The 17,500-nt window shown below is 47.5% G+C and overlaps 1 protein-coding gene across 3 annotated transcripts in view; it reads right to left on the bottom strand.

Moving 5' to 3' along the window:
• atp8a1 (ATPase phospholipid transporting 8A1) overlaps window positions 1-17,500 on the bottom strand; it is a 227,898-nt gene that overhangs the window by 77,253 nt on the left and 133,145 nt on the right. For all 3 annotated transcript variants that reach the window (XM_063189764.1, XM_063189766.1, XM_063189763.1), the window contains 3 exons: window positions 17,056-17,120; window positions 5,956-6,128; window positions 780-963 (listed from right to left, as the gene is read on the bottom strand). In XM_063189764.1, coding sequence (XP_063045834.1) covers window positions 780-963; window positions 5,956-6,128; window positions 17,056-17,120 — 422 coding nt within the window. The remainder of the gene's footprint in view (window positions 1-779; window positions 964-5,955; window positions 6,129-17,055; window positions 17,121-17,500) is intronic.

Below are 17,500 nucleotides of genomic sequence, written 5' to 3'. Positions count from 1 at the left end.
AAGCTACACTGAGTCACACCATTGATTCCCATAAGGTAGTTATGCACTGCGATTTAAACGGAGACTCCACGGATTGAATCTATGTAATACTAAAGCAGGGCAGCTTCCGAATGCAGGGCAGTTCCCTAATGCGGGGCAGTTCCCTAATGCGGGGCAGTTCCCTAATGCTTCCTAACTAATTAGGGAGCTGGTAACCAAGAAATAATGGCCAACAAGTAATGGCTGACTAATAAGTGATGGCTGAAGTGCCAGTAAGCAAGGCACATAACCCCTCATAGCTCCAGGGATTGTAAACCTGCACCTACGTAAATTACTGTAAGCCGCTTTGGATAAAAGTGGCAGCTAAGTGTAGTGTAATGGATTGGAGCTCGCTCACTCCCGTAATCATATTATATCCCATTACTGTTTTTGGTCCCCAAAATGTGTAGGTCCAAAAAAATGTGGACCCAATAGTGGCAGCCGATAGGCAACTTGGACAAATGTAAAAAGTTGACTCTGAGATGGAGAGGTACTAGGGAGTACAGTAGTAGTTAACTTTTTCCACCACCAACATCACCAGCAAAAATGAGTAGTAGATGTAAATCATACTAAATAAACACACACTCACTAATGGGTCAAAGTGGCTAGTAAGTTGGTCTTTTCTACCAGCAGAAAGGAAATTTCACCAGCTTTTGGCTGATTGGCGTGTGTTAATTCATAACCCTGGTTGTAACCCCTCAACCTGTGCCCTGTGTGGAGCACTGCAGTGCCCTGGCATGCTGGCGTGGTGCTGAGCCCACCTGTGCGATGGAGTAGTCGGAGGAGTTGGCAGCCTGCAGGCCCTCGTTGCCACTGATGCCCACGCCCACATGTGCTGTCTGGATCATGCCCACGTCGTTGGCACCGTCACCGATAGCCAGAGTGATGACGCGCACCTGCTTCTTCACCATCTCCACCACCTCCGACTTCTGCAGAGGGGACACTCTGTGGAGAGAGGAGAGAAGGAGGGAGGGAGGGATGGAGAGAGAGAGAGAGGGAGAGAGAGAAAAAAATGGATATCGTCAGATAGAAAGACGGCAAAAGTATGCAAGAGAGGAGAGTATTTCCATTTTTATGTGTGGTGTACGTGTGCACGCCGTGTGTGTGTGTGTACGTGTAATACGTGTGTTTGAGTGTGTATGTGGGGATGCGCTTATGAGGTTGGGGATGGCATCAATCCCACTGCCAGATGAATCTTTGGCTCAAATGACCAGACAGTCAACATCTGCGGCAATGTCGTTGACAGGAGGCAGCGTAGGAAGGAACACTGAACATTCAAACCCAAACGCTTTTGGAACAAGGCAATAATCAACTAAAACATGTTGAAAGACTTTAGTATACACTTCTGAATAATGACCTCAGTGTAAAGATTTTAAGTCATGCATCTTCAAAAAACGTCATGTTTGTGAATCTATACAAGCCAAATGCTACATTTGGTGAAGCATAGAGGACAAGTTTAGTCATGCTCTCGGTTGAGAAATCTGCGATTGCTGACACATGAACGCATGACGCAGGGTTCTCTGCCAGTTGTGCTTTGACAATAGCCGTGCATACATCAGCTCCACGGAACAATGATTGAAAAGCACAAACGTTTCACTTGGCCGTGGCCAACAAAGACGGCTCTGAATGCCTGAACATGCCTTCCGAGCTCGCATGAAATCGAAAGCAAAATAGGGTGACGGAGTGCATCTTGTACCCCGCAGCCCTCCTCCACCCAGCTCTCCACTCTGCTCTGGATTGGGTGTTTTATTGATGAGGGGTTGGGGGTGAGGGGTATCTAAAGCCCCTGTTGAAATCGAACGCCAAATAGGGTGACAGAGTGCATCTTCCAACCCCACACCCCTCTCTCCTCTCTCCTCTCTCTCTTCTCGCATTCTGTATTTTATTGAGGGGGGGTTTGGGAGGGGTTATGAGGAGGGTGTCTAAAGCCCCCCCCTCTCTTTCTCTCATGCATGGCCCCCTGCCTGTGGCAGAAGAATGGTGTGTCTTCAGTGTGGACAGGAAGCAGCATTGAACTCATAACCACCTGACAGCCGGCACAGGCCGTACATCATCAGGGGATTTGGAGCCATTTCTCTTCCACCTAATACCAGAGGACAAGCCACTTCCCTTCTCTCTACCCGTCCCATCCTCTTAGACTCTTCATACCCAGTCTGCCATTTTCCATCATCTCTCTGGCCCCCATCTTTGGTTCTTGATCTGATTTTTATCACATGCTTTTCCATTCTTTTATTTTTATTCTTTTTCGCTCTTACCATTCATCATCTCTCTAGTCCCTTTCTTTGGTCCTTGCTCTCTTTTTTATCGCATGCTTTTCTGTACTTTTATTTTTCTTCTTACTTGTTCTTTATGTGGTCTTGTTATATGTCTCCCATTCTCTGTCGTTGTCTGTCTGTCTTTTCATCTCAGTGAGGCACAAGGTCAAGTCACTACTTTATGATGAGACAAATCAGTTCCTGTGCCTAGGGCAGCAAGACCTAGTAGGTAAATAAATTCCATTTGACCGTTTTGGACTTTTTAATAACTCCACTCCCCTTTTTTTCTTCTCTTTCTTATTTTCCCTTCTTTCCTTCTTTTCATAGTTCTGGTCTTTCCTACACTCCTACACCTAAATACACCATTACTTCTAATCAGTTCCGAATTGTGTTTCTTGATCATTGTCTTCTAACTTACATTATATTATATAATTTCTTCCATCTTCTTCCATCTGGGCTCAGTAAGGCACAAGGGAAAGCTCCTACTTATGACGACATGCATATCTGGTGAGTCCGAATAATGTGTCACTGCAACGAAGCCAGCTAGTCGTATCAACATTAACTTTAATTAAATATTTTTTCTTAGAACTTCCTCAGGGTGGAGTTTGGGATAAAAATACAGACTATGGGCCTAGAGCAGTGTTTCTCAACAGGGGTGCCAGGGCACTCTGGGGTGCCACACGTCCCCCTCAGGGGTGCCGCGGAAATGTAGCTGACAGTATGTGAAATTTACTAAAATAAATTATGTAATATAATACGTATTGGTCTTTCTAAATTAATAAATGAATGCTTAGTCAGTGGAATCTTTCATCCACCATTTATGGACAGTATGTCAATTCAGGTCTCCCCAGTATGGCCTACACATAGCCTCTCTGAGATAAAGCTGCAACTTTGAACGTCTCCAAATGTGTTACTTTTCTAAACTTGTGTGGTATCGAATGCGATACCATGTTACGGCTCGTTGGTTTGGGGTGCCTTGAGATTTTTCATGAATTGAAGGGTGCCGCGCCTGAAAAAGGTTGAGAAACACTGGCCTAGAGTTCTAAGACCAAGGGTTCTCCAGCTTACTTTCTCCCTTTTCTATTTTTTGCTCTTTCCTTCTTCTTTTCTCAGGGTGGAGAGTGCGGGGTACAGGGGCAACTCATGAGTCAGCTCGTAGCTAATTCATCTCAAGCACCGGACAGGCCTGGCTCATGTCTGATTGCAGCCTCCGTGGAGTGTGTGTGTGTGTGTGTGTGTGTGTGTGTGTGTGTGTGTGTGTGTGTGTGTGTGTGTGTGTGTGTGTGTGTGTGTGTGTGTGTGTGTGTGTGTGTGTGTATGGTGTACTTGTGGTCAGTACGTACGTACACTTGTGTATGTACTGTGTATATGTGGCCACAGGTATATGTAGGCATGTGTGCTTGTGGGCACATTTCTGCGTGTGTCAGCCAGCCATGAGTGTAGTGTGTGGCCAAGAGTGGGTGTGGAGGTATGTGGGCATGTTGCCGTGTGCATACATGCGTACTGTAGCTTAGATTAGAGTGTATGTGCAGGTATGTGCCGTATTTCTGTCTGTGCATGCGTGAGTGCGTGCGCGATATGTGTGTGTGCACACGCATTTGTCTGTGTTCACAAGTGAGTGTGACTGTGTGCACACGGGTGGGTGTAGGTGTGTTTGTCTGTCTCTGTGAGTGTGTGTGTGTGTGTGTGTGTATGATTGTGTGTGTGAGAGGGAGTGTGTCCATGTGTGTGTGTGTCCATGTGTGTGTGTGTGTGTGTCCATGATTGTGTCTGTGCACGTGAGTGTGTGTGCTCATGTGTGTGTGTGTGTGTTCCATGTGTGTGTGTGTGTGTGTGTGTGTGTGTGTGTGTGTGTGTGTTCCATGTGTGTGCATGTGTGAGTGCGGTGAGAGAAGCCAGATGGAGTCCTGAGGTCATGCACTGCTCCGCTTCGCTGTGGCCCGGCGGTGGCACCTGCAAGTGGGCGCCTGCCTGCCGCTCGCTGCCGTATCCCGCAGAAATCAAGGCCTCTGATTGGAGACAGGGCTCGGCTCCGCGTCTGCTTCGCTCTGCTCTCGGTTGCACTCTGTTTGCCCACCTGAAGCGCTGCGTTCACAAGACTGAGCTGACCCCGTACAAGGAGAGGACGTGGCCTTGTGCCGGAGTTTGCTTGAGGCCCCTCGTGTGTGTGTGTGTGTGTGTGTGTGTGTGTGTGTGTGTGTGTGTGTGTGTGTGTGTGTGTGTGTGTATGAAAGGGTGTGTGTTTGTGTGTGTGTATGTGTATGATGTGCATATATGAAAGGGTGTGTGTGTGAGTGTGTGTGTATGTGTGTGATGTGTATATATGAAAGTGTGTGTGTGTGTGTGTGTGTGTGTGTGTGTGTGTGTGTGTGTGTGTGTGTGTGTGTGTGTGTGTGTGTGTGTGTGTGGGTGTGTGTGTGTGTGTGTGTGTGTGTGATCAAGTGTGTGTGAAAGGGTGTGTGTTGTGTGTGTGTGTGTATGATGTGGTGTGTGTGTGTGTGTGTGTGCATGATGTGTATGAAAAGGTGTGTGAGTGTGTGAGTGTGTGTGTGTGTGTGTGTGTGTGTGTGTGTGTGTGTGCGCGCGCGCGAGTGTGTGCGTGATCATGTGTGTGTGTGTGTGTGTGCATGATGTGTATGAAAAGGTGTGTGTGTGTGTGTGTGTTCAAGTGTGCTCATGTGTGTGCGAGCGTAACCTGTGCAGTTTAGGCGCCGCCCTCATTAACACTCTCCCTGCAGAGCCGGCTCTGTGTTTATTGTCAGGGCTCTGACCTACAGCGGGGGTAATTTGCTCTCCAAATACGCGCCTGCCTGATGGGTGCCTGTAATGGCTCGCCAGCCAGCCAGCCAACCAGCCAGCCAGTCAACCTCCAGGATTATTCCGCCGGCTGCGGCTTTAATTTACTTCCACATCTCTATTGCATTCCCTTGCCTGCCTGACTTTTCCATACATAACCCCTTGACCCCTTCAACCCTCAGCAACCCCCAAGAACAAACCCTACACCCTCCTCAAACCGTCCCCCACGATCCCACACACCACCCCAGGTGGTCGACTCAGCTCTGCGAGGAAGGGCTTCCTTGATTGCTTGATATTGCTTCAGCTAAAACTGTGCAGGCCTATATTTGGTTACACTTATCTCTGCGCTGCTTCCAGCCAGTGATTGGATTTAAAAAAAAAAACAAATTTAAAAGCTCGACTGGCAAGATGGTTTTTCAAGGTTTTCTGATTGGTGCAAGGAAGCCAGGAATGGTTCCCCATCATCTAAAAGGGTTCCCAAATACAGCTGCATGCCTGTATTGTAGATTGATTATATCTTGTATTTTCACACTTTGCATGAAAACGTGCATTGTCAGCATATGTGAAAGTTCATATTCATCCAGGCCATGTTATCTACAGGGGGTTAGTTGTAAGCATCTGCACTTCTCATAGCTGGAGGATGATTTGTACCTCATTCAAGGAACATCATAAGCTCTGGTGTCAACTGATGAACTTCATCATTCAGAACTGTAGAGGAATTGAGGAGTTATAGGTCTTCAAGTTCAAGAAGTCCAGCTGCTTACAACCACCCCTTTCTGGTGTAATGTACAGTAAGTGCAATAGAATGTTAAGGCTTAATATAGCTGAGTGAGTGAGTGATTGAGTGATTGAGTGAATGTGTGCCCTGGGGGGGCGTCCCCCTTACCTGCAGCATATGACAGCCTTGCACGACAGGGCCAGGTCCAGGAAGTACTGGCGAGCTCCGAAGGTGAGGGCATACTTGAGCGTCTTGCCGTCGATGATGAGGGCGAAGTCGTTCTCCTTGTGCAGTGCGTCTCCCAGCATCCCGCAGTGGTGGCTCAAGGTCTCTCTGGTGGCCTGTGGGAGGGCAGCGCACAGTTAAACAAGGAGACCAGAAGGGGCCTACACTGACAATGGCTACATGCACAGTCTAGCCAAGCTACATAAACAAGGAACCGTGAAGAGATCACACAGTTAAACTAGACCATAGAAACATCACACTGTTTCACAAGAGACAATATTAAGAGATCATACTGTACAGAGCACAATCGCTCATCAGGTGCCCCCAAATGTCCAAGAACATCACAATGGACATCATTCAATTCAAATAAACTGTTAAAGCAAAATTCTCAACAAAGAATTGCCTTGGGGGGGCAGTCCTTATCAGCATGGACTGGCTTATAAATAGCTTTTCCCATCCTCAAGAAACTCTAAACTCTGATATCTCAGCCTGAATAAACATACAATGGATAAAGCGCCATTCATCATATGCGCTAAAGTCTCCATTCTGCAATCTTTAGTTTGCTTGAACTCTAAGATGAGGTCAGGTTCTGAAGATATTACAAAGGATTAAAACCCATTAACGGCCACTGTACAGTGTCTACTTTTTGTGACATTGATTGCTTTGTGATTTTAACACAGCGCATGTACAGTATTTCTGAGGACATCACAAATTGCCTGTCCAATATGTAATGACAATAAGTGGTGGACACATGTATTTAGCTCCTAAAATACAGTATATGAAAGCATGAAAAAGTGACAGTAGATATTTTAGAGATGACAGACAGTACGCAGGACTAAAATTGATTCCAGGCAAGCCCATTTAAGCAGTAGGTAATTGATGCAAGTATACAAATTGTACATAATGGCTCATATAAATCTTCCTATAGTCACTTGTTTTAAGTTCTTTTTTTCCTCTAATTGCACTCCGCTGGCAAATGGGACATTCTTCCCATTCTCACCATTGTTTTGAGTAATGGTGTTTTGCATCCTCTTGGATTCTTTATGGCATTGATTAAGCACTCGCTAACCCCAAAACACAAGAAACAGTCCCCTCGTTTGAACAAAAGCCAAAGTCTGAGGAGAAAGCCGCTGGAAAAATAAAGCGGTCCACCACAGGCCACTATCTGGCTCCCTGCTCGGCCTGAGCAACGTCAAACCCGCCTCCATCCCTCCATCCCTCCATCGCCCCCCCGTTCCTTCCATCTGGTCACGCCTGCAGGGCCACTTCCACCATTGGATTATTATTAATACCATCACCATCAGACTGGGAAACGGGCTAGAAATGCATCGAAAACATACATATGCCACGCCTCATTACACCATCAACAAGTTGCCTTGAACCCTGGCTTGATGGTTGGGTTGAACAACGAGACCTTCTCATAATCTGGGCTAAGGAGAAAGGCGTGGGGGATGGGTGGAGGTGGAGGTGGCTGGAGTGGAGTTCAGAGCAGAGGGAGAGGTGGAGAGGGAGATGTAGAGACGGAGAGGTGGAGAGGGAGAGGAGGCTTTAGTGTTGCACTATGTTTTCTTTCTTTTCCCTGGCCTCTGGATTTTGTGCACAGCTGCATACGGTATTTTTCCCCCTTGTTCTAGGTATCGCAGCACGTTCATCTGGTTTTTAGGGCCATTTTGGAAGAATGTGAGTACAACTCCAGTTCTGTTGCAACTTGGAAGCAAGTACATGGTTTCACTGATACCTGATGAACTTGGACAAAATTAATCACCAGTGTCTTCTTATTCAAGTATTTTCCTATCCCACCTTATCATTACATATCGTTTGGAAAAAAGATGACACTTGGCCTAAGAGGAAGACACGTGGCCTAGGAAGACACTTGGGTTAAACATTTTACTGTTGGTTTTGCCATTTATATGGAGATGATTATTCTTTCAGCAACAAACTGTGGCAGGCAGGAAAGTCGAGTTTTACTCTTCTGTGTTGCTCCAAGGGGGGAGAGGCTGCAGGCATGGGGTCGTATTTGGTTTGGGAAGAGTGTTGCACTCCATTTAATTTCCCATAAAAAGAAGAAAGTAGGAGGAGGTCACATGACTCCAAGCCGCCCACCACCCGCCTCCCCAACTGCTCTGCTCTCTGGATCTGCTGGAACAAACGGCGGGTCTCTTTGGTAGGCCGAGAGGGAGAGAGAGAAGAATCTTGGGAAAACAGGAAGGCGTCAGTGGGCCGGGCCTGCGAGGGGAACAAGACCCAGCTCAGATCTTCCAGCGTTAGTCACCGTTGGGCACTGACACGTCCCTCCACTGCTGCTACTGTACTGGGAAAGGTGACCGTGAGAGCCTGGTGCCTCAGAGAACCTTTAGAAAGGTCACAAGGGAGAATTGTATGACATAACGTTTGAGGCACACATGCCACTAAGGTTTGATGATGGGTTTTCTCCGAGGAGGCCTTTTTTTCCAAGCCCCTATTCCCTCTCCTCTCTAAAATCTTATAGATGCGGGGGTGAGCAGAAAAGAGCCCAGGTTCCCCCTGTTGGGTTGATGCACTACAGTAGCACCGCTAGGTGTTAGGGTTAGGGTTTGGACTGTGTTGACAGCCTCTTGGTAGATCATCTGGACACAGCCGCCCATCTCAATAGAACACCCCCCTTTATTCAGCAGGGGGGAAAGTTCACTTCCTGTTTCCAGTAGGACGACTTCCTGTTCGGCCTCCATCGCTGGAATGGTCGGCTTCGGCTTCCACCGCTCCCCGTTACAGTAGCTGCTCACGTCAGGGGGATAAGAAAAGAAAGGTTAAGAAAGCTGCTCCTAGAATAACCATTTAGGGTGTAATGTTATGGTAGTCTCCTGAGCCGGGGGGTTGTTGGCCATGTTGTAGCCTTGCGTTGTGCTACTGCACGCCGTTTCATGGGGGTGGGTGTGTTTGTGCACACCAAACGATCCAGACTGCAAGTATTTAAGATGAAGAGATATGATGTTGTACTGCTGATACCGCACACACATAAGCACTTGTAAATCCAGAGGCCTTAGCAACTCTACACTATAAGCCCGCTGACACGGGCGGATAAAAGTGGGGAAGTCTGGAGTTCTGAGGCACCCAGAGAGATGCTGAGTGCTAAGTCGGCGGGGCGGCCCGGTGGAAAAGGCGACAGTGGAGTCCACACGGGAGGAAATGAACACCGCCGATTACAAGAGCATGATGGGACGGCTGCCGGTTAACAGAGAGAGGAGGAGGTGGTGATAGTGGAGAGGGAATGGGGCGCGCAGGTACCTCCTCACCAAGAAGGAAGTGATGGTGGCGAAAGGGATGGAGCCAAAAGCCAATAGCTGCTCCATCTAACAGCTTCAGCAGACGGGGATTCTCCAGCGACGTCCATAGTTAGTAATGGCCATAAAAGGCCTAAGCAATGAGGTGGCTAAGGTGAGTTGTGCGTGTGTGTGTGTGTGTGTGTGTGTGTGTGTAGTGTGGAGCTGAGTGTGTGTGTGTGTGTGTGTGTGTGTGTGTGTGTGTGTGTGTGTGTGTGTGTGTGTGTGTGTGTGTGTGTGTGTGTGTGTGTGTGTGTGTGTGTGTGTGTGTGTGTGTGTGTAGGAGATGAAGGGGGGTGGGGTCCAGAACAGATGCCGTGGGGCAGCGAGATTGCACCTCGGGGACTCGGCAACCCTCTCCTGGCATAACAAAGCTCTGAAACCCAAGCTCAAAGGAAATATTTGGACAGAGGAGACTCAGGTTTTATGCAGAGCGGGAGGGAGGAAGAGAGAGAGAGAGAGAGAGAGGGGGAAAGAGAGAAGGAAAGAAAGAGGGAGGAGGGGGAGGGAGACGGAGGAAGGAGGGAAAAAGAGAGGGGAATGAGCGAGAAGGAAAGAAAGAAGGGTGAGAGACAGACATATAGACTGAGACAGAAAATAGAAATGTTGGGGGAGAGAGAGAGAGAGACAGAGAGAGAGAGAGAGAGAGAGAGAGAGAGAGAGAGAGAGAGAGAGAGAGAGAGAGAGAGAGAGAGAGAGAGAGCGAGACCGACCAAGAGAGACACAGAGAGAGAGAGAGGCAGCGAGAGAGAGAGAGAGAAGGGAATGAGAAGAAGAAAGAGGGCTGAGAGACGGACGTATAGAGTGCGAGAGGGAGAAGAGAGATGATGGAAATCGAATGAGTGCGGAGCCACGGAGGAGTGCAGCTGTGAGGACCTCTCCATAAGAACTTGGTCATCCCTAAAGGGGCCGTAAACTCTGTGTGTGTGTGTGTGTGTGTGTGTGTGTGTGTGTGTGTGTGTGTGTGTGTGTGTGTGTGTGTGTGTGTGTGTGTGTAGGAGAAGGGGAAGAGAGAAATAGCACACAGAGTAAGTATTTATGTATGCATGTGTGCACCAGACCTTATGGTGCTATCAAGCGCAAAAAAATATCCCAGAATGTTTATAAAGCAACACAAAGGCCGCGCAAGTAACCCGAGGTGAATCTTAAAGCTGCTTGTGTACATTTGCACAAATTCGGGGGAGCCCATTTAGCCTCGAAACCACTTGTGACTATTTGCGTCCGTGCCAACGTGTCGCCGTCTAAAGCCTTTATGTTATGGCTGTGGCGGAAGAGGCAGGCACGGGGACTTGAAGGTGTTTGCATTAGGGATGGCTAGCGGTGGGTCCATTAGTCATCTACACATCCGCTACATCCACTCACGCTAGCGCTAGGGGTGTTTAGACCTCCGGGAGATCCACTCGACGCCAGCTATATGTAGTGCTGTTTAGACCTCGATTACTGTACGTCGGACGCTGTGGAGTGCCGGTGTTATCTAGGAGAAGTAATTAATGAGAGTTTTTGGACACTCGAAAGTGGTCTGCTTACAAGTATAGGGAGAGACAGATGCCCAAACACCCGAAACACATTAAGGATAGTCTGCACTTCCCTGTAAACTGTGAAAGCCCCTCACACGCACTTACACTTTTTATGGTGACACGTGCATTGAATAATGCGAGTGCAAGCCTTTTCTGCCTCGGAAACATATACATTGATAGCCACTAACGGATAGAGACACAGACACTGTTTCACATGCGGTAATACTGCTTCCTTAGTAACTGAACTCTTCCATCTCCTGTTCTAACCCTTGGCCTCAAAGACACGAGAGGAAATGTGTGCTAGCTTTTTTTATTGCGTCTGCTCGACTCATTCACCTCCTAGGCCTCACACTCACTCACACACATTCATGCACACACACGCACGCACGCACGCACGCACGCACGCACGCACGCACGCACGCACGCACGCACGCACGCACGCACGCACGCACGCACGCACGCACACGCACACACACACACACACACACACACACACACACACACACACACACACACACGTTCCCGGAGTTCAGACTTTAACCAGAGGGCTCTCCACACAGCACAGAGTCACGCATGATGTCCGTGTCCTCATCGGGACAACGCTTCAGTTCACACTAAAAAAGGCCTGAGAGAAGAGGAGAGGTGTGCTTTTGATCACTCGTTCGTCCACTTGGAAGATGAATCACTGCCCCTCTTTCTATTTTGTCTCTCATGCATCTCATCCTGTGTGTGTGTGTGTGTTCATGTGTGTGTGTCTGTGTAAAAAATTAACGCTTGCGATCACTTATTTAAAGGCAAGAAAGCGTCCAGTTTCCAGATGACTTGAATTCCCTGGAGTGGTCAAGCTCATGAGCTGTCAAGGTAGTCAGGATTTCTTTGTGCTCCATTATGAAGCAGTCATTACGCTGCTTCAGCAGTCTTCTCAGGTGTAGGAAAATGGGTCACTTGCACGTTTGAAGTACTCAAGAGTGTGAATGCTATGTAATTTCAACTCCAAGCGAATCAAGCAAGAAAAAAAGTCAGGATCAGATGTGCAAAAAAGATCTGTGGAACAAATGAAAAATATATTGCTGTTGTAGTGAATGGGCAATGTCTTGCTTCATGGTATTGAAACGATTGCTCTCCTACTTATTTTACTTCGACAAGACTAAAAATGCCCTCCTTTTTCTGTGTATTGTAGAGATTCAGCTATTCACTTTCTACCATTTTAATACCAGCTCATTGGATAATAATCCAATAGGAGAGAGAAAGGGAGAAAGAGAGAAAAAGACACAGAGAAAAACCTTAGGCCCCTCTGGTAGCAGGGATCTGGTATGCCAGTGTGTGTGTGTGTGTGTGTGTGTGTGTGTGTGTGTGTGTGTGTGTGTGTGTGTGTGTGTGTGTGTGTGTGTGTGTGTGTGTGTGTGTGTCTGTCTGTGTGTGTGTGTGTGTGTGTGTGTGTGTGTGTGTGCGTGCGTGCGTGTTAGCACAAATTCCTTGTGTGTTTTTCCAAACAGTGCTGTGTAAGTAAGCAGGGCAGGACAGAGGCGAGGCAGGGCAGGGCAGGGCAGGCACGGGGAGCCCGGTCTCAATCCAGAGCCCGAGCCCTGATGCCTGACATGTCACATTTGCAGCAGCAGGGGCTAAACACTCCGGTGCAGCAGCAGTGTGCCTTCGCCTCCTAGCCCTGGGTTCATTCATCATGCTAAATGGCTGTTTGACAGACTGAGTCGCGTCCGTCAACACTGCACCACACATGCACCAATCCCCCAACCCCCCCCACACAACCCCTCCTCCCTTCACCACAGCCACCAACCAGCATGACCACCACCACTGCTCCCATCCCACTAACCAGCCCCAACAACCAAGCAACACAATCCTCGACTGGCTCCAACCTCCAAACCCAGCCACTCACAACGGGATGCAGCCTATGTGGTCAAGAGGGGTGTGTGTGTGTGTGTGTGTGTGTGTGTGTGTGTGTGTGTGTGTGTGTGTGTGTGTGTGTGTGTGTGTGTGTGTGTGTGTTTTTGTGAATGTCTGCATGATCATGTGTGTCTGTATGAGGTCATTCATGTGTGTAAGTCACTGTTTGTGCCTGTGTGCGTGCATGTGTGTAACCTATACATAAGGGAGAGGAGCCTAGAAATATGGTTAGCGCATATGAATACGTCTCCCTGATGACTTTTCCCTCCCTAGTCAGCAGGGTCCACTCTATCCAACAACTGACAAACACCTCTCAGCAGGACACAGCAACTCCAGAACACTGCAGCTCATGTGTGTTTGTATTCAGGAGGGTGTAGGCAGGGACAAGCGTTCATGTAGAACCTGTACTGGTGGATGTGTGTGTTTGCTTGTGTACGGTGTGCTCCTATGTAGCCTGCATGTGCATGGGCATGTACTATACTGTATGTGCCTATGCATGTTTGTGTGAGAGAGAGGGAGAAAGAAGCAGAGAGAGACAGAGGCAGAGAAAGAAAGAGGCAGAGAGAGAAAGAGGCAGAGAGAGAGAGAGATGCAGAGAGAGAGAGAGAGAGAGAGAGATGCAGAGAGAGAGAGAAAGAAAGAAAGAAAGAAAGAAAGAAAGAAAGAAAGAAAGAAAGAAAGAAAGAAAGAAAGAAAGAAAGAAAAAGAGAGAGCGAGAGCGAGAGAGAGAGCGAGAGCGAGAGAGAGAGAGAGAGGTAAAGAGAGGGCACAGCAGCAGCTAATGGGGGTCATGTGTTGGGTCGCTGGCCCCTGTTGTGTGTGCGTGGCCCCTCTCTCCATCTTACTGAGGGGCTCCTCTGTGGTGCTGAAGCCGCACCACACCTCACCGCACGGATCCCCTTACCCTCCCTCAGGCCCTATACACCAGCCCAGCATCACATCACGTCACATCGCCAGCATGGCCTCTACCTCTCTTTTCATCTCTCTCTCTCTCTCTCTGTGTTTTCATTTCTCTCCAGCACTCACTCTCTCTTTTCATGCACTCACTTTCTTCTGCCTCTCTCATCATCTCAGCACCTTTTGAGGTTCTTTTACCCCACCTCTCTTTTTCTCTTTTCACCGTTACCCTTTCTCTTCTCCTCTGTCTCCTCCCCCTTCTCTGTACCTACTTTCGTTTTTAATCTTTCTTTTTCCATCTCTTTCTCTCGCCCTTTCTCTGCCTTCATCTCCTGCTTCTCTTTCCGTTTCTCTCCAGCTCTCCTGATCGCCTTAGCGACCCCACTCGATAACGCATGCTAAGTCTCCCTTGCCCTCTTTACATTTCAAGCTTTCATCTTTTCAACGTTTTCCTTTGTGATTCCCTCCGTCTCTGTTACTCCATCTTTATCTCTTTTCCACACCTTCTCATTTCCTAACGGTCTTCCTCTTTTGCTTTCTCTTTTCCGTAATGTATCTCCACCCCTCTTTCTAGCTTTTCTCCAGCCTCGCTCTCTTCATCCCTCGTTTTCTGTCCATGTCTCCAGCATGTGTCCGCAGCAGCACGGCGTCTGTGCAGTTCTGAGGCAGCGAGGCAGCAGAGGAGCACAGCTCAGCTCGGGGGTTACTTGAGAAGGCCAGAGGGAAGAGCGGAGAAAACAAGAGATAGAGAGATCACACATTACAAAGTCAAAGACTAGTGGAGGAAGAGGAGGAGGAGGAGGAGGAGGGAGAAAAAAAAGGAGAGGAGGGGATTCCTGCATCGGAATGAAAAATGTGTTCCGGATGAAGTGAGAGCTCAGTTGAAGTCGGGTTAGGAGGTCAGGAGTACAGTGCGGTGCGGTCTGCAGAGCCCAGCGGAGTTACAGACACACACATCTGCAGACCTCAGCTACTAAGAGATCGCCATTCTGCTAGGGACTACTGCTCCAGGCCGCAGTGCTTGAAGTACTCAGACTGATGCAGTACATGCGGTACACACAGGAGAGTACTTGGGGGTTAGTCTGACTCACATAGTTCATCATGTATGAGTCTTTAAGAATTACTCAGGGACTCGCATGGTAGTTCATGATGCATGAGTTATTAAGAATTACTCAGGGACCGTGTGGACTTGTGTGCTACGTGTGTGCACTTATGGGACGCTCAATCATGGGATTATGAGATGCTTGAATCACTTCCCTATAAAGATATAAGAAGCTGCATGAGAAGGTATGAATCCTAATGCACACATTGGAGGGAATATCAGTGTGTATCAGGGACAGATATACTACAAATGTCAAGCAAATACTATTAGATTAGACAATTGGTGCTTTTACTCTTTTGTTCAAAGCTAATTTGAGTACATGTGCTTAGCCGTGTTGTGAACAGCAGGTGGTATTGGCCCCCCAAACACGGTGCGTGCTGCACATTCGGCATTAGCGATTGTAGTATCAGTCGTGGTGCACACACTGGACAGAATAACGCTATTTAACAGTTTCAAATATTGTATGAAAATCATAGAAAGGATAACAAATTGGATCCAGCACTGCAATCCATTTCTGGCAGGGCCCAGGTGCTGTCACCCCCAGCTAATAAGAGTATCTGTGTTCAGCGTGTTTAACACAGCAGACAGTATTGGCTCCTAACGTGCGGCGTGTTGCCCACTCAGCACCAGTGACGCTCTAGCTAGCCTGCAGGTCACCATATGGCCCACCGCTTCCGATGGGTGATGAGGCCATTAGGAGCTGGGCTGGGTTCTTCATGGCTAATTAGCCACCGCTAAAACAGCACCAGCATGGTGGTGAGGGCTTTTTTTCCTCTAGGGATGAACTTCTGATATACAGAATGGCATTTTTTTAACCTGTAGGTAAATGTAGAGATTGCTCTAAAGCAATTGTTTTCTTACATACGAGTTGGTTGTTTATTTATCAAAGAAATAAAGGATTGTGTACGTATGTCTTACAGTAGATGTTTCTTGGACGTACACACATTTTTAAAAATCATTTTGCACCAGAATCCCTGTCTCTCAACATGGGGAGGACATACTGTTGAAGTGCTACTAGTCAAGATGGGCCATGGGAAAAATAAATACTAAATATTTATTCCTGAACAAGAAAACAACAATTATTCTGTTTTGTGCATGCTGACAATGTCTGTGGTTGCCGAAATACAGTCCTCCAAAAATACCAAAAACGTCAAAACATTGGCAACTTCACATCAAATCCAAATCTTTAAATCCAGTAGTGCTATGAACATTTGGCAACTACCGACAACAACACCATCAAAAAGCAGAGCGTTGTGTTTCTGTTCAGATTTCAAAAAGCATTACTCATGTTTGAGCTCAGCAGGCCAATCAGATTACACCCCTGTGTTCTGAGCTTGGACACACCCCAATTTGATTGGTTGGGATTGTTTACAGCTCAGCTGGAACCACAATGTTTGTTTCTCATTGACAGAGCACTGTGGACAAACATCAGAGTCTTTGCTTGTAGGCAGAACACGCAACAGGCTGCTACAAAGACCGTGGCAGAGACTGAATTGAGAAAAAATGAACGAAAGAGAAAAAAAGATGGAATTCATAAAGATGCTAGACTGGTAGAACCAGACTCAGTTTGGCTTTGTGAAAAGGGCCTGGCATCCCTCCACTGAGGCTTGTTTCCAGCCCAACAGACATAGACCTCGGATTAGTTCTGAAACCAGCCAACATTTGGACATGGTTTTAAGCATGTGCCATTGACCACTGCGGCAAAGACTTGGTAAGACTTCCTCCTTGACCCATAACGGAACAATCTTGATATATTGCATTTTTCCTAAACCTCGGATTTGGCGGCAAGGCCATAATGGCTATGTAGCCATTGAGAAATATTAGGAACTTGATATATTGTATAGCAGTACTGAATGTGGACCACTGCTGATGTTTTACCACCATTCCCCACAAAATGCAGTTTGGTTTTTTGAGGTCGCCAGCTAATGTGGTTTGTGGACAGGAATTCTATGGCAGTATTTTATATTTGCATAATACTTGCCCAAACCTCCTCCTTTCAAAGAAAACACAGGGCATACAACCCTCTCTACTTTTCCTCTCTAGGTGCAGATATGTATCATTGTGCTAAGTCATCCCGCTAAGCCCTTGGTGATTATTGTATCCTTCTCAATAAAGCTAACTTTTAATTTGTTTCTTCACATTTTAATCATCAGTGTAAGTTCAGTGAGGCACTGCAGGCCCAACAATTAAAGAGTCCAATTACTGTGGCCTAAGATTGAAAAATGGTTTGTGTAGTAGGTGCACTGACGGAGTAGGGAATAGGAGCGAGGGCCATGGTTTGTATACAGTAGTAGCTTTCCTGGGCTGCAACCTGCGGAGTACTTACGTCGAGCGTGTCTTCATTTATCACCAGTAGGCCCATGTTCTTGGTCAGCAGCTTGCAGGAGTGGCCTGTGAAAGAGGGAGAGAAGGGGGAGAGAAGAAAGAGAAAAAAACACACAGATCCGTCCGTTAGCACTTCCTCATAATCCCCGGCACCCCGGGAAAAGTGCCGTAATTAATGACTTCACCGCTTAAGCGCTTTCAGAATGTTTACGGCCAAGCAATTGGAGATTATTTGATTTTCAGTCATCGTGCCCCTTAATGGTCAAGCAAAAGAAACCAAGAAAACCATGGGGCGGTTAAGTGGCGGTTGTGGGGCGGGCGGTGTGCTTGTTCTCGTCTATGGGCTATTTGGAAATAAACAGATTGGAAATCCTTGAGTCCACATTTCAACAGATCCCGCTGGCACGAGCGTGCAGGCGGGGGGGGCGAGGCTAAGACCATTAATC

This window comes from Engraulis encrasicolus, chromosome 23, assembly GCF_034702125.1.
Source record: "Engraulis encrasicolus isolate BLACKSEA-1 chromosome 23, IST_EnEncr_1.0, whole genome shotgun sequence".
NCBI lineage: Eukaryota > Metazoa > Chordata > Actinopteri > Clupeiformes > Engraulidae > Engraulis > Engraulis encrasicolus.
Note: the sequence above shows the minus strand (reverse complement) of the source record. Positions and strands in the feature narration are given on the sequence as shown.